Below are 24,387 nucleotides of genomic sequence, written 5' to 3'. Positions count from 1 at the left end.
TACTCTGGCCAGCTGTAGGAGGACGTTCACACAGTGTTACATATTCTCACATGTGGATCTTTTTCATTTCCATAAAAGAGCTAAAAACCACAGTTCAACCATCTCTAGAATAGTGGTGGATATGAGTCAGAGATGGATGTCAGCAAACTACTTCAAGGGTTCTGAGAAGAGGCCCCTAACAGCATGACCTGTAAAATCTATTTGTGAGATATAATGGACTTCTTCTATAGTCACTTTCTCCTTATAATCATCATAAATGACTGAATGGGTCAACTGGTGAAGTTTGTCTCTAGGCAAAATCTTTTTTATATTTCTTTCCCTTTTATATGTTTTTCTTCACATAAGCCTCCCTTTGGCTTGAAAATTAAAAAAAAAAATCCTCCTTAAAAGCAGAAAAGTGTTTACTTAATAGTGGTTAAATGAAATGAAATGAATAGAACCAAGAGAACATTATACACAGCAACAAGATTATATGATGATCAACTGCAATAGTCTTGGGTCTTTTCAACAATAAGGTGATTCAAGGCAATTTCAACAGATTTGTGATAGAGCCATCTGCCTCCAGAAATATGGAGACTGAATGTGGATCAAAGCATAGTATTTTTACCTTTGTTGTTGTTGTTGTACATGTATAAATTAGATTGCTTGTCATCTTGGGGAGGGAGGAGGTAAGAGAGGAAGGGAGTAAAGAATTTAGAAGTCAAAATCTTACAAAAATGAATGTTGAAAAATACATCTGTAATTGAAAAAATAAATACATTTATTTTTGTAAAAAAGAATATATTGTTCAAATCACAAAGAAATAGGCAATACTAAATTTATTGTTTTCTTGAACTAATGACAAAAATCAATTTGTGACGACTATTTTTGTTTTGTTTTGCATTTTTCCAATTTGCTAAAAATTTGATTAAATTTGGCTTCCAGTACAATTAAAATTCATTTTAAACACCTAATTTTAATAATACATGATGAATGACTATTTCACTGAATAAAAAAAAATCTGGGGAGGCCCAAATGTGCAGCATAACTTTTCATAACATTTCACAAAATTTCAAAATATTTAAGTAGACAGTAAAACAAAGAACTCTGACTTTGATGTTAGAGAATCTGGGTTCAAATCCTATCTTTGCTACTTCAGAGCTGTGTGACCTCAGGTAGGTAATCTATATTTGGATCTCAGTATTCTCATTTATTTAATAAAAGGGTTAGCCTATGTGAGTTGAGGTCCCTCTAGATTCTAAAATTATGGAAAGGAACTACTCAGATTTGTCTTCAAAATATGCAGCATTTACTCTCCATTATTCCAATTAAATTTCCTGGCTATTTTACAAAGCAAATTGCAACAAACTTATTTCAAATTAATTCTAATATCTATTCAGAGTCTTTTAAAACAAGAAGAATTGACACCTCCTTCCCCCAGGGAATAGTCATTTTAAAAACTGCCTTCTACAAGTAAACCTCAAGCTGAATAGTTGGCATTATAAGCATATCTTTAATTGGTATTATGGACTTCTCAATTGTGAGCAAATCTTTAATCTTCAAAACTTGAGTGTACCTGCCTTTAGCTTTCTGCTTTCTTTCAAAACATATCTTGTTTCATGGGTTAAAAGATATCCTACTGCCACAGAATTTCTCTTCTAATTGTACTATATTTTGAAAAGGATATTTAAAGACAAAGCTCCAACAGATCCACAATCTCCAGAGCAATATTCAAATTTGATGAAAAGTCAAAGAAATACTGATGTTTTGACATCCTAAACTTTTTCAGATGGTGGGGAAAAACACTAGACTAGAATTAGAACACCTGAGTTCTAATTCTAGTCAGTCAGAAAATAAACATTTATTTGGTGCATGTTGTATGCAAGTAACAGCAGACCAGTGTACCTGGACCACTGAGTATTTGGGGTGGGGAAAGGAGAGTGGAAGAGCACTGGAAAAGATTATAAAGAATTTTAAAAGAGGGGGAGCTAGATAACACAATGGATAGAGTGTCAACCATGAAGTCAGGAGGACCTGGGTTCAAATCTGACCCCAGACACTTAATATTTCCTGGCTGTATGACTTTGGGCAAGTCACTTAACTCCAATTGCCTTAGGAAAAAAAAAAAAAAGACAAACAAAGTATATTATATTTGATCCTGGAAGCAAATAGGAGCCAGAGGAGTTGGAATGACACAGTCAAACCAATGCTTTAGAAAAATCACTTTAGTAGTTAAATAGATCATGGAATGGAATGGGAAGACTTGAAACAGGAAGATCAATTAGAAATCTGTTGGAATACCCCACCCAAGAAGTGATGAAGGTCAGAACTACACTGGTGGCTGTGTGAGAAGATAGAAAGGGATTTATAAAAGAGATGTCTTGAAGGTAGAAATGACAAGATCAGGCAATGGATTAGACACATAAAGTGAATATACTTGAGAAATCATGGATGGCAATGAGACTCCAAACATACATAGTATGTCCACTCCATACATAATGAGAGGTGGTACCCTCAGCAGTATTAGAGAAGTTGTTAGAGGGAAGGATTTTGGAGAAATGGTGAGGCCATTACTTTCAGCAAATGAAAAACCCTAGATTATTTCCTAAGGTCTCTCTCTTCTTACCTTGAAATAATGATTCTAAGTAATTTCAAGTGTTTCAGAGTTCAATCAAACTCATCCTCTAAACAAGTTTGGTTTTTTTTAAAAATATACTTAAGACAATAATTCTATTTTTGACAATATTTAATAGTTTGGATGTTTGGGTGAAGACTAAGGGTGGGATGGGAAAGTAAATTAAACTTAAAACCCAACCCTTTAAGAAGCTAGCTCTATCCTACAGGACTCCATACAATGCCAAGGTCAAGTGGTAGCCTTTGCCCCAAAACTCCTTCAGCTCTTCGGGAAGAGTATTTATACAAAAACAATTTTCGCTAAAAAAGTTGGAATCTGGCCCTATCTAAACCCAAATGGACAAAATAGACATAAAAATGAATATAATCTAATGACTTTTCCCAATAGCTAATATTATAATAAAGAAAAAGTAAGTTCTTCAAAAACAGAGGCTCTTTTTGCTTTTCTTTTTATTGAACTCAGCACAGTTCCTGATACATAGTATGTACTTAATAAAAGCTTAATGAATAACAACTAATGTTAATAAGAAACAACTCCATTCAACAGATGATAAGATTCTCCAGATGTACCCTTTTCTGACAGCACCAAATTGAGTTCACCAAGCTCCAGAAAATTATAGGAATCTCTTGAGAGCTAGTAATCCACATGGGAAAAGCAAGTATATAAAGAATGCGTACTGCCCAGATTATGATATGCAAAATGACAAGCAGCAAATTAAGTCAGTATACATATCTTGGGCCCCACAAGTAGACAATAAGCAAGGCACAGAATTAAATATGAGAACCAGCTGGATAGCATTTGTGAAACTGCATAATACTTTCAATGATCCTAAGTTTCCCCCTGCTGCCAAAACCCATATTTTTTTCTCTCTCAATAATACTAGGAAAATGGATGGAAGAAAAATCTAAAATGTGGATAACTCAACAGGCAATAGAAATGACTATAGAACATTACCAATTATGACTTTTATGTGACACATAACACAAAAGATATACTCAAGTCAACTGCATCATATTGAACTATACTCAGGTTCTGAAAGAATAAGAAAATCTGACTGCTGAGCCACTATGAGTGATAGCTGAATAATCATGGAAATTGGAAGAGGTACCAAAAGATTAGTGAAGGGCCAGTAGGATTCTTCTTTTCCTAAAAGAGACAAGAACAGAATCTACAAACAAAAAATCAGTGATCTTGACTTACAACTCCTAGGAAAATTCCAGAATGGATCATTAAAGAGATGGTTGGCAAATACCTAAAAAGGAAACGATTACAAAAATCAAGAATGATTTCATGATGAACATATTCTGCCAGTATAACTTCATTCCTCTTGTTGAGAATATTAAGGTAATGAGGGAACTGCTGTAAATATTGTTTACTTAGATTTCAACTTCTGAAAAAGTAACTCATCCCATTCCTATGAAGAAAAGGAAGAGAAGTTAAAAAGGAAGAGACAATAATACAATCAGATAGATTCATAACTGATTAGATGGCTGAACTAAAGAGTAGTAATTAATGACAATGTCAATGTACCAAGAGGTCTTCTGTGGAGTACTCCATTGGATTTGTTAAACAGTTCTGTGCTGTTTAACATTTTTAATTAATGTTATTAATAATGGCATAAAGGTATGCTCTTAATTTTGTACCAAGATTGAGAAGGATAGCCAACATAATAGATGACAGATTCAAAAGGATCTCAACAGCCTAGAGAATTGGTCCGAATCTAATAAAAATAAATTCAACAGGAATAAATGTAAAGTTTTGAGCTTTGGTACAAAAAAATCAACTTCATAAGTATCAGTGAAGAGAAGCATGAATAAGCATCTGTTGGTCTGAAAAATATCTGAATTACAATGAATAAGAGTAGGATATGACAGCCAAAATGATCTTGGGGTACATTAAGAATAGCATAGTATTTAGCAATAAGGAGAGAATAGGCTCTCTATACTTCCCCAACCCTTTATGAAGCTAGCTATGTTCTACAGCTCTCTATATAAACAATGCAAGGTCAAGCGGTAGCCTCTACTCCAAAACCCCTCCAGCTCTTCAGGGATAGTATTTACACAGACCGAAATATTGAATAAATTACAACTGAATAAAATCAATTAAAATCACAGTATTCTAGGGCAATCTCTTAAGATTTTAAGTTGCTACTGGTAGAAAGACTTTCCTTACCTGGGAGTTCCCTATATTAAATAATAGGTCCAGATTACATATATATATATATATATATATATATATATATATATATATATATATACACACACACATATATGTGTCTGTGTGTATAAATTTCTGGAACATAAGGATTATTTCATTGTACATATTACTTGCTGTCTAGGGAAGGAGGTAGGGGGGAAGGGAGGGAGAAAAAAAATTGGAACAAGGTTTTGCAAGGGTGAATATTGAAAACTATCTTTGCATTTATTTGAAAATAAAGTTATTATTTTCTTTTTTGCTGAGGTGAGTGAAGTTAAGTGACTTGCCCAGGGTCACACAGCTAGGACGAGTTAAGTGTCTGAAGTCATAAATTTATTATTTTTTTAAAATAAGGATTATTTCATTCTTTGTGTATCCTCAGTGCCCAGCACAGTGCTTGCATCAAACTAAGTGCTAAATGAATGCTTGGTGATAGATATATCAAAACACCTCATTGATAGTCATATAAATTGCCCTGGGCAAGGATTTAGGGGAGAAATGGCAACTATAACTTCTATCTTTCTGATCAAGGGATACAAGAAAAACATACAAATAAGCAAAACAAAACAAGATACAAGAGACCTGGGGACAGAATTCAGAATCTTTTCCCCAAGTGTTCACCAGCCCAGATGTTTTTTTCTTGACAAATAACAACAATAATAAAATTAGCTAGCATTTATATAGTCCTTAAAGGTTTGCAAAGCTCTTTATAAATATTAATTCATTTTATCTTCACAAAAACCCTGAGGGGGGGGGTAGATGCTACAATTATACCCATTTTACAAAAGAGAAAATTGAGGTTAGCAGTGACCTTTCTAAGGTCACAAGGGTAGTAACTGAGGCCAAATTTGAAGTCAGATCTTGCTCACTACAGGTCCAGCATTCTACCCACTATATCATCTAGCTACCTCTAGACAAGCTACCTCTAAGATGTGGGATTTCTTCTATATGGGCACTACCTCCACTGATACAAATTGAAATTCTTACACACCTTAACAGATCATCTTCAGTTGTGGCACTAAACTAAACATTACCTGGGTACCAATTTTCTGGAGATGAGTCTGTCCAAACTCAGCAAGGTCCATACTCAAACAGACTATATCCTTCTCTGGGTCTAAGCTCAAAGCTTTCCACCAGAGCTTGTGTTTTGCAGGAAGGGATTTAGAGAATTCATGATCACCTCCATAATAAAATGAATCACCACAATATGACTTGATAGAAGGAACTGACACTTGTAATAAATTTTCTAGATAGTGCAGTGGATATAATGTTTGGGCCTGGAGTCAAAAAGACTCCTCTTCTTGAGTTCAAATCTGGTCTCAGATACATGACTGTGACCCTGGGCAAGTCATTTAAGCCTGTTTGCCTCAGCTTCCTTATCTATAAAATGAGCTGGAGAAGGAAATGGAAAACCACAATGGTATCTTTGTCATCAAATGAATAAAAAATAATTAAACAACAACATTAAATTCCCTATCCCATAACATATGAGCTTGTTCCCTAAAAATTAATTCTTCTTTCAAATTTATGCACATTAAATTCTAAATGTTTTTTATTCCCCTTACATTTGCTACTCCTGGACAAAGGCATATTTAAGAAACCCCAATAATTTGTGTCCTTTTGGTTTGGGAAATGAGATGGGTAGCAGAGAGAAAAACAACAACAACAACAATAACCTCAAAAAAGGCATTCAGACTCCTCTCCCCAGGGTTGCTTAGAAAGACAAAGAGTTCTCACATTAAGAATTTTCTTTCCTTTGAAATTTTCTTAGCACAGTTACCAATACATCCCCCTAATCTTTCCTTTCTGTTCTTTCTGGAAGAATTAGTACCGTTCCCAGGGAAACGCTGCAACAATTCTGACTGTCCTCCAACGTATTCCACATCAACTCCTCTGCTCATCATGGCGGCTACCCCACCCACTCTAGATCTGTGCTTTGCTGTAGGTGTCTTCTCAGCTGCAGTTACTCTGAGTGCAATACTTTCTGACAGTTTTCCGAAGCCAAGTTAATTAAGTTTCTCAGCTAAGCTTCAGATTCCTAATCCCCCACTCATTGAAAATCCTATTTGGATCCTCAAGTTTCTAAAGAATTCTGTTTTTTAAATTTTTTAAAATTTATTTTATTTATTTATTCTGTTTTATTTTTTCTTAATTCAACAAACATTTATTGGGCATCTACTACATGTAATAATATATCAATATGTAGACAAAGCTACAGTCTACTAGGTTTTTTGTGTCTTTTTCACTCTGCACAGGTCAGTCAGAGCTCAGTAATTCCAAAAAGAGAATTCCATGACAAAGTGTCTGTCATACTTCAAGTAGTGCAGAATCCATAAGGCCTCAAAGTAAAATCCAATTCACATTTAGATCAGTTTTTTTTAATGACTCAGCCTCCTTGGCATTTGTTCACATATATCTATCTCTCAACCTTTCTGGTTCAACTGACCTATTTTCTTTCACGAATAACAAATCTATAAAAATTTATAATGCTTCAAAAACATGTTATAACCATAATATACAAGAAAAATCTATAATGCTTCAAAAATATAACTATAATATGCAAGTAAAATGTGAGTTGCTATCTTTGGGTAAACAAATGTAATATAGTGAATCCTGTGGAAGGGATTCTAATTCAGATTTGGATCAGATTAGAAATCCTTTTCAGCTTTGTAATTTTACAATTTTGTGAAAGGAGTTTTCAACTGGGGTCCTGAGTATATGCTCCTTATTAAACTTGTGATCTTAAACATGTGATAACCTTGGTATCCAAATCTGTGAAATTTCAAAAAAAAAAAATACTTGTACCTTCTATCTCACAGGGTTGCTACTAGGATAAAAGTCAAAATTAACCCACAGGGCTTAAACTTTTTCCATGTGACCCCTTTTCACTTAAGACATTTTTATTCAACCTCAGGTATATAAGTATATAAAATATGTAGACAAATCAAACTTTTATGATAATAAATCATAAAGAAATTTATTTTAAAATAACTCTTTGATACATATATAATTTTACCATTTATTAAAAACAAAGGAAAATTTGCATACTAATGAGATGGATGTGTTTACTTTTACACAAAGAATGAAATCAGAATATTTGACACTATAGGATGTAAAACACTAAGAAATCTTTTTCTGTTGCCAAATTTTTCCCCAACTCCCACATTCAGTTACGCACAATTTAAAATAATTTGAGATAAGATATGTAGAAAACTATTTCTAAACAAGAGCCCCTAATATCTTGCTTCATAAATCATCTAAATGTTCACAATAGAGTTCCAAAAAATCTCTTTCAATTAAGTGGACATTCTTTCTCAATTCAAGGCATTTATTGTATTCATATGAATATAACTTTCATATGAATATCAATATTCAGTTTTCTATTGTTACAGGAATTGAATATACATTTTAATCATTCATCTGTTTATTTGTTGTTCGTCCATAATACTGTCTCGAGTTTTTAAAGTACAGTACTTTGGAGGCAGAAATCATATCTCTTTAATTCAATTTATGCAGCAAAGACATAGTGATGAGGTGGGAGAATTGGGGTGGGAAATCTCCTCTGGTCTGAGGTGCAGATTCTATGCAAAAGAATTTGCAAACCCGAGATCTGTGTGGCAAAAAGGGATTTATTGGCACCGAGAAGCCAGTTTGCTAGGAAGACAGACTATAGCAAAGGTGGGCTACACTGAGAAGAAGATATCTTAACAGTTGGCCAGATCCTGTTTAGCACATCTGCAAAGATATTTGAGCATGTAGCTAGATATATTGGGGGTTGCTTTGATCTTTGGCCTGGAATGGGGGGTGGAGGTAGGGCAACTCCTGAGAAACTGATTTTCAATTCAATTTTAAATTGAATGAGATTACTTAACTGGAAGTGTGAGCCACTAAGAGTTGTTTGTGGCAATTCAATGGAGGTTGACTGACCAAGATCTCCAATTGAATGAAACCACTTACCTGGGAGTTTGCAGGTTCTGGGCCCCCCAAAAGATCTTAGTTTATGTCAATACTATGAGCATTTTCCCTTCCAGACTTGCTAGAGAATATCCTCCAACTCTCGAGACTTCTTAACTGCCCCCTTTCTGCCCTCTAGAATCTAGAGATGGTAGCACTCTACTTTCTTATATATTCACTATTATATATTATATTTCCTTGCACTCTCATATATATAATAATATATTATTATGTAACATATATATTGTTATTATTAAACATTATATATTATCTATAATATATATTATGATAATATGTATTATCATATTATATATTATATTTCCTTGTGCTCTCATGTTGGTTACATGACCTGAGTCCCTACCACTCACCTTGAGGCAATCAACAGCATGATGCACTGGAAAGAGTCCTGAATTTGGAGTCATTGTTTGAACATCTGATCTGTAATTCACATTGTTTGAACATCTGATCTGTAGATACAAAGCCTTCAATTCTCACTGGTCTAGTTTTCTGACCAGCTGGTCTCTCTATTCCCTTCCAGATCTTAAAAAAAAATTCTTTTTATTTGCATATTATTAATTGGCTGTTTTGTGTACATTTATTTTTATTTCCCAAATTCAATTTTTAGGCTCTTCATTAGAAGAAGCTCTATCTTACATTTCCTTTATAATTCTCTGTGGTCTACCCCAACTATCTTCCCACCAGTTATCTTGATATCCCTGCCCTACCTTCTTTTCCCCTCCTTTCTAGTTTTGAAATTATAATTAAATGGATACTGCCATCACCACTAGGTAAGATGCATCAATCTAATCACTTCCACTCAACTTATCAGCTCAATAACATTCAAACTAAAACATGCCCCTATGGCCACCATACTCCTATGTACATGCAGTTGCAAAAGTCATAGGGTAATTTTAAGCTTTAAAAACTTAACTTTTTTAATATTTTAAAAGTATACTAAGACTTCTGGAACACTGTATATTGCTTCTGCCTATTCTATTGTCTATAGGCTCTAGGCACAAGACGTATCCTCTTTGAAGGTAGAAACAGTCTGTTTTGTCTGCAGATACTACCTAGTGTTCTTCTAGGTATATAGCAAGTTCTGAATAAATATTTGTAAAATATTCAATCCCAGCCTTTATATTGCCATATTAATATCTAATGAACTAAACCTGAACAAACACTAATTCATTAAGCATTAAGAACCTACTATGTGCAAGGCATTGCTCAGTGCACTGGAATTTCAAAGATAAAATAAAATCATCTCTGTCCTCAAGAAGCTTAAATTATATTGGAAGGAAACAACATATAAACAAATAAGTAAACATATGATAATTTAAAAAGAAAGAAACCCCTAAATGGGGTTGATTGACAGAGAAGACTTCATGTAGGAGTTGGCAGTTAAGCTATATCTTAAGAAGAAACAAAACTTCTAAGAGAGATGAAAAGGGAGTAAATTCCGGCATGGGAAGCTGCCTGTGCTAAAGCAAAGAAGGGGGAGAGATAAAATTCCATGTTTGGAGTAGACCAGTTTTTCTGTAAGATGGCAAAGCATATGAAGGGATATTAAATAAGACCAAAAGGTAGATTGAATCCAAATTGTAGCAGATTTTAAATGACAAGCTGAGAAAAAATTATATTTTATCCTAGGTACATAGGGAGCCATTTAAGATTTTTGAGTGAGGGAGTGACATACTAAGACTCATGCTTTAAAATAATTTTTAGCACTGTGGAGGGTGGGTGGGAATGGGGAGAAATGAGAAACAGGGAGACCTAAATGAATGTAAATTCATAGCCTACAGAATTGTAAGAGCTAGAAGTGACGGAAATCATATAGTCCAGCATCTTTATATAAATGAGGAAACTAGGGCCCTAACTGGTTAAGCAGTTCAACCAGGATTCAAACTCAGATGACCTGACTCCAAATCTAGGGTTCTCTCCATTATACCACACAGTCTGAAGGAAGAAAGGAAAGAAGAGAAAGGAGTAAGATGAAAGACAGAAAGCTCTGCAACAAGAGAAAGTATGGTTTAAGGGACAGACCACAAATTATTGACTATTCTGGACATCAATTTCTTCATTTATGATACCTCTGAGGCTCCCAGTCTATGGGGTAAGAGGCAATGAAGGTCCAAGTTATGGTAATAATTGTGTGGGTAGAGATACTAGATGTTATAATTGTAGAAATGGCAGAGTCGAAGATATAACCAAGGTTGCATTATTAGAGCATTCCAATTTTCTCTACCAAAACTTTGATCACTGGATTTCCCCAGTTTGAAATAGATTCCCTCCTCCACTTACTCTCCAAATTCTATCTATTTTTCAAGGACCAATTCAAGTCGCCCTTCCTACAGGAAATCTTCCTCAAACCCTTTTCCCTGATAATTATTTCCAATTTATCTTGTATATAGCTTACTTTGTATATGTTAATTTGCACATTGTCTCCTCCATTAGATTATAAGTTCCTTGAGGGCAAGAGGCTATGTTTTGACTCTTTTTGTATCTCCAGTACTTAGTATCATACAGTATTTGGCACATAGGAAGTACTTACTAAACATTTACTGATTGATTGATCTCATCTTCTCATGAAGCCAGCCTATATTACTCCATGCCACATTGATTGCTCTCCTTTCTTTTTTTTTAAATTTGCTTCTTATAGCATATTAAGGTATAGCGCCAGTTTTGGGTACAAAACATTCCTACTATTAATTCCATATTACTTTGCTATCAGATTTGTATTTTTCATTTCCCAAACCAGATGGTAAGCATCTTGGCTGCATAGAAGTTACTTTCATCTCCTAAAAGCATTAATTAACAAGCTACTGAATAAATGAATAAATAAAAAATGAGTGAAAAAAATTTATTACACAATTATTAACACTGTGTCAAGCACAGTGTTAAAAACTTAATATACAATGAATATTATGGAATATTATTATTCTGTAAGATGACCAACAGGATGATTTCAGAAAGGCCTGGAGAGACTTACACGAACTGATGCTGAGTGAAATGAGCAGGACCAGGAGATCATCATATACTTCAACAACAATACTATATGATGACCAGTTCTGATGGATCTGGCCATCCTCAGCAACGAGATCAACCAAATAATTTCCAATGGAGCAGTAATGAACTGAACCAGCTATGCCCAGCGAAAGAACTCTGGGAGATGACTAAAAACCATTACATTGAATTCCCAATCCCTATATTTATGCCCACCTGCATTTTTGATTTCCTTCACAAGCTAATTGTACATATTTCAGAGTCTGATTCTTTTTGTACAGCAAAATAACGTTTTGGTCATGTATACTTATTGTGTATCTAATTTATATTTTAATGTATTTAACATCTACTGGTCATCCTGCCATCTAGGGGAGGGGGTGGGGGGTAAGAGGTGAAAAATTGGAACAAGAGGTTTGGCAATTGTTAATACTGTAAAGTTACCCATGCATATAACCTGTAAATAAAAGGCTATTTAAAAAAAAAAAAAACTTAATATACAAAAGCAACAAGGTATCATCTTGTACCTACAGCCTAAGCAAAAAAATAGAGAGAGGCAATATAAAGGGTGTCAAAAAATACTAGTATAGTTTTAAAGTATTAAAGATAACTACCCTATGACTTTGGGGACATCATGTACTTAGAGAAATGGTGATCATAGGGGTGTATTTTGCTTTGGAAAGCTATTGGGGAAGGACAGAGCAAAGACACTGGAGTAGAAGCAAGACTTCATCTTAACTCTTCCAAATTCTCATCCAAAAAACTTCAAAACACTTCAAAATCAAAATTCTTGAATGGCAGAGGCAACAAAGGGTCAGGGTGAAACAATTTTCCAGCCCAAGACAACTTAGAACATAAGATAGGAAAGGTCCGTCATACCAGGGTGGTGGTCAGGTCATGAGTAACACCTCGGCAATACCAGCAGCAGATCTTGTAGGCAATTGCATTAGGGATAACAACAGCTTCAGAAGCAATCCAGTCACAGGCAGTAAAAAGCTTGGACTGAGAAAGAGATTGCAGGAGACCTTTTGCTGATGCTGGGTACAGAACTCACATGCATTGCCTATATGCAGTACTAGACTGAAGTACCAGGACTAAGAAGATCACTAATGCTTGCTAGCCACTGGAAAACAGAAGCCCTGGTCTTAGTTTCAGGGTGGAGAAAAATGCTAATGGTTCCTCACAGAAAAGCAGGGGATCTAGCTTCAGCTTCAAGGCAAAAAGAAACACTGGTGTTTGTGATTGCAGGTCTTCTGCTCCTGCGGTAATAGGAATACTAGCACATGTAGGTACAAAGGAACAGATTTCTTTCTGAGTTAAGACCAGAGCACAAGCCAGGAGAACAGTGACCACAAATATCCTTAGCTCATAGCACCTTTGAAGCACTGACAACTTACAGATCCCCAGAAGTAGCTCTAAAAAGAGTAGAACAAAAACCTGAAGCTCAGGATAGTACCCCTCCACCTGAGTAGCAGAGTTCAATTTTAACATAAAATTAAAAGTCAAGAAATAGGCTGGAGAGTTGAGCAAATAACAAAAGAAGAAATTAACCATAAGTAACTGTTATGGTGAGAAGGAAGATCAAGGCACAAGCTCAGAAGAAAATAATGTTAAAAACAGTTACAAGTGCTAAAAAAGAAAAGAAAGAAAGAAAATGTGAATTGGATCAAAAAGTATTTTAAAAATGAAATGAGAGGAAGAGGAAAAACCAGGAAAGGAAGTGAAAACAATTCAAGAAAATTATGAAAAAAAAGAGTCAAAAGCTTGGTAACAGGAGCACAAAAAATACTTAAGAAAATAACAGCTTAAAAATAGAATTGGCCTAATGGGAAAAGTACAAAAATTCACCTTAGAAAAGAACTTCTTAAGAATTAGAACTGGGTGGGTAAAAGCTAATGATCCATGAGACATCAAGAAAGAATTAAAAAAATGTCAAAAAATGAAAAAACAAAAAACAAAAGAAAGGATAAACTACTTTATTGGAAAACAATCAGAGAGAAATAGTTTTAAGAAATATTGTACTATCTGAAAGCTGTAATAAAAAAAGTCTAAATATCATCTTTCAAGAAATTAACAAGGAAAACTACATTTATATCCTAGAATCAGAGAGTAAAATAGAATCAAAAGCATTCACCAAACACCTCCTAAAAGAAATCCCAAAATGAAAACTATCAGGAATATTATGACCAAATTCCAAAGCCCTTGAGATCAAGGGAAAAATATTGCAAGCATTCAGAAAGAAGTAATTTGAATATTGTAAGTCTAGAATCACACAAGATTTAGCAGCTTACACATTAAAGGATCAAAGGGCTTGGAATCCGATACTCTAGAGGGCAAAAGGTCTTCTGGATGGGGGGAATGGGTATATAATAAAATAGAGGACTTTTAAGCATTCCTGATGAAAAGGTAAGAAGTGAATAGAAATTTTGACTTTCAGCTACAAGATTCACAAGAAGTATAAAGAAGTAAACATGAAAAAGAAATCAAAAGGTAATTAATAAGGTTAAACTGATTTCATTCCTATATAAAAATAAGATACTTACAACCCTTAAGAGTTTTGTCATTATTAGGAAAATTAGAACAAGGATATATAGACAGAGGGCTGTGAGTTGTCTATGAAAGGATAGTTTCCAAAAATTAAATAGATGAGAAAAAGGGATGCACTGAGAGAGAGAGAATGGAGAAGTATAATGAGAAAAATTATCTCAAAAAAAAGAGGCAGAAGGAAGAGTTTTTACAGTGGAGAAGATAGGGTAGGGGATAGCAAGGAACAGTTAAACCTTATTCTCAATGGAATCAGCTCAAAGTAGGAATAACATACACAGTCAGTTGAAGATGGAAATCTATTTTACCTTACAGGAAAGGGGAAGATGATAAAAGAAAATTGGATGGTACTGATAGAAGGGAGGATGGATTAAGAGAGACAATAGTCTGAAGCAAAACAAATTTTTAAGAAGGGATAGAGTAAAATGGGAGAGAGAGAAGACTAAATAGGAAGAAAATTAGAATGGAGGGAAATACAAATTTAGGCATTATAATTGTGAAAGTGAATGGGATGAACCAGACCATATAATAGATGGATGAATGGATTAAAAACTAGAATCCAAAAATACATTGTTGACAAGAAACACACTTGAAACAGAAAGACACATACAGAGTGAAAATAAAGGGATGGAAAATATGCTTCAATTGAAGTTTTTTTAAAAAGCAGGAGCAGCAATAATGATCTTTGAGAAAGCAAAAGCAAAAATTAATTAATTAATTAAAAGACATAAGCAAAGAAAACTACTTTTTGTTAAAAGATACTTTAGACATTAAAGCAATATCAATACTAAATGTATAGGCACCAAATGGCCTAGCATCCAAATTTTTAAAGGAAAAGTTAAATGAGTTATAGAAAGGAATAGATATTAAATCTATACTATCAATTTTCCCCTCTCAGCATTAGATAACCTAACAAAAAACTAAATAAGAAAGATGTTAAGGAGATGAATAGAATTTTTTAAAAGTTATGGTAGCCCTCTGGAGAAAACTGAATGGGAATAGAAAGGAGTATACTTTTTTTCAACTGTACATGGAACCTTCACAAAAATTAACCATGAATTAGGATATAAAAACCTGACAAAGGCAGAAAAACAGAACTTTAAATGAATCATTTTCAGATGATAATGCAATAAAAAAGTATATTCAATAAAGGGTCTTGGAAACAGATTAAAAATTTTTTTTCAATTTGTTTTTTTTTTAATAACTTTTTATTGACAGAACCTATGCCAGGGTAGTTTTTTACAACATTATCCCTTGCACTCACTTCTGTTCTGATTTTTCCCCTCCCTCCCTCCGCCCTCTCCCCAAAGATGGCAAGCAGTCCTATACATGTTAAATAGATTGCAGTGGATCTTGGATATAATATATGTGTGCAGAACCGAACAGTTTTCTTGTTGCTCAAGGAGAATTGGATTTAGAAGGTATAAATAACCCGGGAAGAAGAACAAAAATGCAAGCAGTTTACATTCATTTCCTAGTGTTCTTTCTTTGGGTGTAGCTGCTTCTGTCCATCCTTGATCAATTGAAACTCAGTTGGATCTTGTCTTTGTTTAAGAAATCCACTTCCATCAGAATACATCCTCATACAGTATCGCTGTTGAGGTATATAATGATTTCCTGGTTCTGCTCATTTCGCTCAGCATCAGTTCATGTAAGTCTCGCCAATCCTCTCTGTATTCGTCCTGTTGGTCATTTCTTACAGAACAATAATATTCCATAACATTCATATACCACAATTTACTCAACCATTATCCAATTGATGGGCATCCATTCATTTTCCAGCTTCTGGCCACTACAAACAGGGCTGCCACAAACATTTTGGCACATACAGGTCCCTTTCTCTTTTTTAGTATCTCTTTGGGGTATAAGCCCAGTAGAGACACTGCTGGATCAAAGGGTATGCACAGTTTGATAACTTTTTGGACATAGTTCCAAATTGCTCTCCAGAATGGCTGGATGTATTCACAATTCCACCAACAATGTATCAGTGTCCCTGTTTTCCCACATCCCCTCCAACATTCTGCATTATCTTTCCCTGTCATTCTGGCCAATCAAACAGATTAAAAATTAATTGGAAACTAAATAATTTAATCCTAAAGAAAGAGTGAATCAAAGAACAAGTCAAAGAAACAATAAATAATTTTATTAAAGAGAATGACAACAATGAGATAATATACCAAAAATTTTGGGATGTAGCCAGCACAGTACTTAGGGAAAACTTTACCTCTAAATGTTTATATCAATAAAACTGAGAAAGAACAGATCAATGTATTATACATGCAACCAGAAAACCCAGAAAACCAAACAAATTTAAAATTGCTAATTAAATTCAAAATGGGAAATCTTGAAAATCAAGACTAATTAATAAAGTCAAAAGAAAGAAAACTATTGAACTAATAAATAAATCTAAGAGCTGGTTTTATTAAAAACAATAAAATGGACAAACCATTGGTTAATTTGATTTTTAAAAAGAAAACCAAATTACCAACATTAAAAATAAAAAGGATGACTAAATAAAGATGAAATTAAAGCAATTATTATATGCTATTTTGCCCAATTACATGCCAATAAATCTAACAATCTAAATGAGTGGATCAATATTTACAAAAAATATAAATTTCTCAGATTAATAGAAGAGAAAACAGAATACTTAAATAAAGGCTAGGATGGAGACTATAATGAAAGTTTCTTGAATATTTATTGAGTAAAGAAAGCCAAGGACACTTGGAGCTTTTTGCCAATCAGGTTTTTTGCTTGACCAAGTTAATTCAAATGTAATTCAATAAATATTTACTAAATTCAAACCATTATTCAACTTAAACATCCCTTTCCCTCAGAGAACACAGTGTGGTATAATGGAATGAACTTTGGCCTCCTTTTCTTTCTCCTTAAGAGAGTGTATCATGTATCACTACATACCTCTCAGATTGGCTAAGTTGGCAGGAAAAGATAATGATTAATATTGGAGGGAATGTGGGAAAACTGGGATATTAACACATTGTTGGTGAAGTTGTGAACTGATCCAACCATTTTGGAGAGCAATTTGGAACTATGCCCAAAGGGCTTTCAACTGAACATACCCTTTGATCCAACAGTTTCTCTACTGGGTCTGTATTCCAAAGAATCATAAAAAAGGGGAAAGGACCCATATGTGCAAAAGTGTTTGTAGCAGCCATTTTTGTAGTGGCAAGGAACTGGAAGCTGCCCATCAGTTGGGAAATGGATGAATAACTTATGGTATATGAATGTAATGGAATTTTATTGTTCTATAAGAAATGATCGACAGGATGATTTCAGAAAGGCCTAGAGAGACCTACATGAACTGAGTACATGAAGTGAATAGATAGAAATCAAGAGGACATCGTACACAGCAATAAGATTATGTGATGATCAACAGTGATGGACTTGGCTCTTTTCAATAATGACTTTTGATGGAGAGAGCCATCTGCATTCAGGAAGAGGACTATGGGGACTGAATGTGAATCATAACATAGTATTTTCACCTTTTTTGTTGTTGTCTAGGGGAAGGGGTGGACAGAAGGGAGGAAGAAAATCTAGAACATGAGGTTTTGCAAGGATGAATGTTGAAAACTATCTTTGCAGAAACAAAAAGCTATTATCAAAGAGAAAGAAAAGACAGAGAAGCGTAAGAGAGATAGACAGAGACAGAGAAAGAGTGAATATCATGAAGGGCCTAACCTGAAATATTTCCACAACACAATTTGTTTTAGGATATATGTAGCATAATATACCAAGTATACCAGAACATTGGTTAGTTATCAACTAGATTTTGAGCTCTCTAGCAGCTGATTCTGAATAAGTAGTTTTCTATACATCCAATGCTATTTGGCTGTATTTTAGTACAGAAATGACAAGACTGTATTCCTGTAGTAATTTGATCTTGCCTAAATTGTGAGTTATGAAAGAAAACTTCACTATATTCTATTTATCAGCTTCTTCTTGAGTTTTTTATTTTAAAAAATTAACAACAGAGATCCCAATATAGTAAATAAATTTTCCTTTCATTCTCTCCAACATCCCACCCAAGTTTCTCTATGAATTATTAACTGAAGATACGTATACCCTCTATATTCATGGACACTTTACATACATGGCCATTTATTACCATATAGGGATTGGACTGGTGTCTACAAAGATAAGCATTAAATACAAAGTCCTGTCCCCTATTGAGAGAACAAACATTTTCAGCATTGCTGCTTTGACAAGTCACCTGATGATTAGATTTCAACTAATAGCTAAACATATATTAAAAGCATGTCCTTAGTTACAGAAATGGCTTGGTTCCAGGAAATGAGCTACAAAAATACTCAACAGTACACTGTGAGAACCTGTATTTAGCTTGAAAAGGAAGACACCCCAACACTGTATCAGATATAATTAAATAATGTGGGCCACTGTAATGATTATAATTGAACAACCTTATCATCTCAATCTTTTCAATATTAATATTTCAAACTTTATGACTGACACTAATGTTAATTTTTCTCTCCAGAAGTTGTGATAATTATCTTGTTTTACAGAATATATGCACTTCTTTCCTTCATTAAAGTCCTACTCCAAAACTTCATGGCATTGTGGAAGCCAATTCTGAGTTCTCAAAAATTATACTGGAATCATGTCAACCTAAACAGATCTTACCAAGCTGGAAAGACTTTTAGTAAGGGCTTAGGAATTGATGATATTTATTAACTAAGCATCAGCCTAGTTAAATTTGAAGAGATTCATTATCAGAAAATTTAGCTACTAAGAGATCACATTTTAGCCTCAGAAATTCTTCCCACCAAAAAAAAAAATTCACCCATCAAAGGCAAACAGGAGCCAAGATCTGCATTAGTTGAGAAAATATCCACACTGATAAAAGTCATACATATCATAATGTATTTTTCCTATCCCTAGCAATAAAAGGCACACTTGAAAGATAAAATTAATACTTATCATCAATATTCATAATAGATCTACAGAACTTCTATAAACATAAGGATGGAGATAGATCTATTATTTCTTTGTTATGGGTAATTACTATGTGAGGAAACTTCTTTTGCAAATGAGATCAGAACCTTCTCTACAACAGAAGTGATTTGCCCAGAATCAAACAGCCACTATTTGTGAGCGATACTACTGGAATCAGATCTTCCTGGCTTCAAGACCAGCTAGCTCTCTATCCTCCATATCATACTGCCTACCATTTTGCTTCCTTTTTGCAAAAGAAAGAAAGAAAGAAAGAGAGAAAGAAAGAGAGAAAGAAAGAGAGAAAGAAAGAAAGAAAGAAAGAGAGAAAGAAAGAGAGAAAGAAAGAGAGAAAGAAAGAGAGAAAGAAAGAAAGAGAGAAAGAAAGAGAGAAAGAAAGAGAGAAAGAAAGAGAGAAAGAGAGAAAGAGAGAAAGAAAGAAAGAAAGAGAGAAAGAGAGAAAGAAAGAAAGAAAGAAAGAAAGAAAGAAAGAAAAGAAAAGAAAAGAAAGAAAAAGAAAAAAAAAGAAAAAGAGAAAAAGACACTACACTCACTAATCCTTCTGCAAGAAGGAATTCCAAACCAAAGAGCCTGGATTAAGGTAGACCATGAAACCCTCTGAACTGTGGTTATTATTAGGCACTGCATCCATTGTAACCCTATAGACGTCATCATGTGTTACCAGCATCTGTTGACAGATTTCATACCAGGCATATCACTGAAATGGCAAGTGTGAAGAGGGTAGCCTATAATAGAAACAATGGCATTTTATTTGTGACCTGATCCAACAAATTGTCTCATAGGACATAAATGCAGTCCACTGTCAGGGCTGAGATCACAGTTCAATATTACATTACTGACTTGAGCAAAAGCAGAATAGGGAATTATTTGTAAAACTTATTTATCACTGTTTTTTAAAAATATTGATACCCTTAGATCTAGATTTTATAGCATATTATCTCCTATATATTTTTACCAATCTTAAGTTAAAGAAACAAATTTTTATTATAAACTCTTTAATTACATTTAAGTTCCATGAATGCCAGGTTTGTTCTTTAATACATACCCCTACCAAATACTTTAAAGTTGAGAGATTAAAATAAAATAACTTAACTTATACCAATTCAAGTAGTTAAATATCCCAGGTCAGTTTTTTTTAAGAATAGGCATTACATTAAAGGATATTTTAAATGAGGTTTAAAAACTTAGTGTCCCAGAAGATATGTGTTATTCAAAAATTCACATTAATACTTTAACAATAACCTATTACTCTTCTCTATTAAAATGTATCACTTGCTTAAACCAATAATTTCAAAAAAGAATTCCAAATAATTTCTCCAAAAATATGGATTTTTTTATGTTCTCTTAAGCATATAGGGGGAAAAGCAAACTTTGAAACAAAGATTTACTGGCCTACATAAACAAAACTCTGCATAAACAATTAAAAAAAGAAAATATTTATATAATACAATTCAAAACTGAAAGATTAGAGAAAAAAAGGAGTTTATTTTCTTTGAGGGAGAAGATACCACAATCAACATGAATTCTTTGTGTAGAAAATAAGACTAAATTCAGCTATTTCTTTGGTTATTCGGATTAATCTCTGGATTTAGTTGTGTGAACTTGTTTTATCATTCAATTTGAAAAGCTGATTCCTAAAAAGAGAATTCATTAGTTTTGTTGGCCAATGATATTTTAGTCAACTAACATTTCAAGAGTTTGTATTTTCCTCACTATAGTTTGTGAAAACTCTCTTAAATTTTGAAATCTTATTGTTTTCCCTCTTAAATTCAATTTCCAATTTATTAATTCCAAAGTATTTCAAATTTTAAAGTGGAAGAAAATAGCTTATACTTTGAGAATTAGGAATAGGAAATTTAGATGTAATAATTTTTTAATCAAAAAAGATCCTCTAAGAAAAAGTTTACAAAAGAAAATCGCTCAATATAAAAAAGAAAGAAAATAATGTGATATTTTGTTAATGGGAAAAATGTGTCAGTTATCTAAAGTGAGAATCCCTTAATGGGAGTGGAGAAGTATGAGTATGTGTTCTATTCTCATTCAATTAAATCCAGAAATACTACATATATCTCTATTATATGCAAAACACTATGGCTACTGGAGAGAGGAGGATATCACAATTTCTTCCCTCAAGGAGATGTAGATAAGAATGACAAATGAATTCTAAGCAATGTACTATTAAAGTTTTGAGGAGAAAGAAATCATTTTCAGATGGGCATGGGCATAAAAAGAGGGAAGCAGTTTGAAGTACTCAATTGAAGTACTTCACAAGGAAATAGTGACTAGAGAGAGTAAACTCCAGACATGAAGGATAGGTAATTTGTATAAATGCTCAGGATCCAATCTTTCACGTATGCATACATTGGGAGTTGGAGTTGATAGATATATGCATGAATTAATTACAGAAATACAAACATGACTGAACACGTCATTCACTCATTCTAAAGTCAATCCCTTAGAAGGGGAAGTTCCCTCTTGCTCCACCCCTCAGAAGGAAGGAAAAACCATAAAGCCATATTACTTTTATTAGGACAATGTGACCAGAGGATTTGGGTTGAGAGGTTTCTATTGGCTTCCTGAAGAATCTTCTTACCCAATAAAGGCTCCACAGCTTTTAACCTGATGAACGTTACCTATTTGTTCCAACCAAGAGAATCAAGAATGTTCCACTGGTCAGACAGCAGCCAACCAGAATGGAGAGGCAGAGTCAGTGTTTTTAGAATCTGGCTGACTCCTCTGTCCCCGATGCTTACCTCAAAGAACTATATTTAAATAGTGAAATAAAATGTCTTTTCAGTGAATAATACTACGTGGTCCTAATATAGAATCTCTCTCCAAGGGGCTTGCATTCAAAGACATCCTTTAACTCCTGAGAGCATCTTTCTGAAAAAGAGCTAAATCAGAGAGCCTGGTTATCCTATTATTGGTATTAATAATAAATAACTTATTGATGATTCCAACTTACTTTGTACAATGATTAAAATTTTCCTCACAATAACCCTGTAAGGTGGTTATTAAATAGAAAGGAGGAGACTAATAAAACTTGCATATAAAAAGTGACTATAGTTACTCTGCTAAGGTCAAAGAACTAGTTTGAGGGTCAGTATGAAATTTTAGAGTTGGATTTTCCCCCCTACAATACTTAAAACATTTTAGTAATATTACCCAACAACTTTTCTTTCCACATATAAGCTATTAAAACTTAAAATCGCACTAAGACCTTTAGGACACACTATATTTTGTATGTATGTGTCGATTATTTTTCAAGATTTCTCTAAAATTTAAAAACCTATATTGCACGCACACACAATACACAATAATGTTTCCGTCTCTGAAAATGGATTCCTTTCTAAGCCTCCCTCTGGGACCGGAATAAGAAAGGTCGTAATAGTACCTAACTCTGGGATAGGCAGATAGGTATCACCCGCAGATCCCAGGGTTCTTCTATGGGGGGGAGGGGTCTGCGCTATAAGCCTAGACATAAGGGACACCTAAGGGACACCTTAGGGACCCCGACGGCGCCCGATTCCTTTGGCTGACCTTTCTCTGCTGTTTCTCCCAGGCGGGGTCCAGTAGCAGATCCCGGTCCCATTCTTCCTCTTGGATCATGTATTCGTCATCTTCATAGACGTAGTTGTACTGCACACCTGGCTCTATCTGGTTCATGGCGCTCAGGTTGGTTCACCTTCTTCGCAACGACAAATACGCGCTGGGGCGGTTCCGAGAGCGACTCAGGCGGAGGACAGGCGAGGGAGGTGGCAGGGCTCTCTCCCTTCTTGGAAGGCGCAGGGGATCCGAGTTCTTGGAGGACTGGAACTTAGTGACACTGAGAAGCCCCGGGTGCACTCTGTGTCAGGCCGGCTGGGCAGGTGGAAGGTGGCGGGGTAGTTGAGCAAGCTACCTGTGTGCAAGTTGACCTTCGCGCGCGCCCCACTCGCGACTGCACGAGCCTTGCTTCAGCGGATGAGTCTCCAGCGAGCACCAGCTCAGGCTCGGAACCAGGACCGCGGCTGCTTAATATCCCCGCCACCTGTCACGTGTCAGCCCAGGCCGCGCCTGCTCCCCTTCCCCACCCCAAATACCACCCCCCCCCACCTTCATCCCACCCCTTTGCTTTCAGTCCTTCCAGAGCTCTAGCGCTGTCTCCCTCCCCACGCATAGAAGTCCCACCTCCGCTTCTCCTTTCCCTTTGCTCCCCAGTCTTCTCTCTTTTTCCTAGCTTCCCACGCCACGATCTTTGTGTGTCTCTTGTAAAGCTTTTTCGGCAGCTCACTCCCCATCCTTCAAGCCTTATCAGTCCCCTTAACGCCCACCCCACCTATCCCTTGATTTTGTGGAGCTGAGTGCAGAGGTGGAAGCGCAGGACATTAATGGTCCGTTGTGTGATTTTACAACTCCTCCATCCCAGTCTCCTAACAGTCACTGCTACCATGGGAACTTTATTTCTCGTGAAAAGGAGAGAAACCTACCCTTCCCACACCACCTTTACTCCCTCTCCCCTTTTTTTGCTGGTCTTCATCTCGATCTTTTCTGACCCTGGAGTGAAGACTACCTTTATTAAAGGTGTGACACACTCCTCTGTGAAAATGCCCCATCTGCTTCTGTATCTGCTATTATCTAGTCAGAGAACTGTGCCCTAATACCCAGTTCACAATCATCTAGACTTTGATTTCTTTATTTTAAAGACTCAAAAAAAAAAAAAAAAAAAAAAAAAACCTTATAATAGCCTCAGTGACTTGTGAGTTCCTAAAGATACTACTACAAAATGGTATTTCCGGTATCTAATTAACATTTTGGATTTGAATTTCCAAATCAAGACTTGACCAATCCAGTTAAACTGAGGTTCAGATTTTTAAAAGTAGAGATTCAGTGGAACTGGCTTGGATCCTGAATACTACCTTTATGATATTTGGCAAGCTATTTTATATCTCTAGTCTTCAGCTTTCTCATCTGTAAAATGAGGTATGATCCTATGGAGACTGGAAGAGTGATATCTGACCTTCTAGTCATATATTTTCCAGTGACTGACAACATAGGCGCTAACAAGACTGCCGAATTTGTCTATTGGAAATGTTTGACTCCTTTATGTGCCA

At 34.9% G+C, this 24,387-nt stretch overlaps 1 protein-coding gene across 2 annotated transcripts in view; it reads right to left on the bottom strand.

The window, feature by feature from the left end:
* The window catches only part of ACTN2 (actinin alpha 2), a 95,722-nt gene extending 72,414 nt beyond the window's left edge, over positions 1–23,308 (bottom strand). Inside the window, exon 1 of one of the 2 annotated variants that reach the window (XM_003767797.3) lies at positions 22,835–23,308. In XM_003767797.3, the coding sequence (XP_003767845.1) occupies positions 22,835–22,960 (126 nt within the window). In that variant the 5' untranslated portion in view covers positions 22,961–23,308. The remainder of the gene's footprint in view (positions 1–22,834) is intronic. The other variant, XM_003767796.3, reaches the window with a different exon arrangement.
* Between the last annotated feature and the right edge of the window lie 1,079 nt (positions 23,309–24,387).

The sequence above is a fragment of the Sarcophilus harrisii genome, chromosome 4, assembly GCF_902635505.1.
Source record: "Sarcophilus harrisii chromosome 4, mSarHar1.11, whole genome shotgun sequence".
In the NCBI taxonomy this organism is placed as follows: domain Eukaryota; kingdom Metazoa; phylum Chordata; class Mammalia; order Dasyuromorphia; family Dasyuridae; genus Sarcophilus; species Sarcophilus harrisii.
Note: the sequence above shows the minus strand (reverse complement) of the source record. Positions and strands in the feature narration are given on the sequence as shown.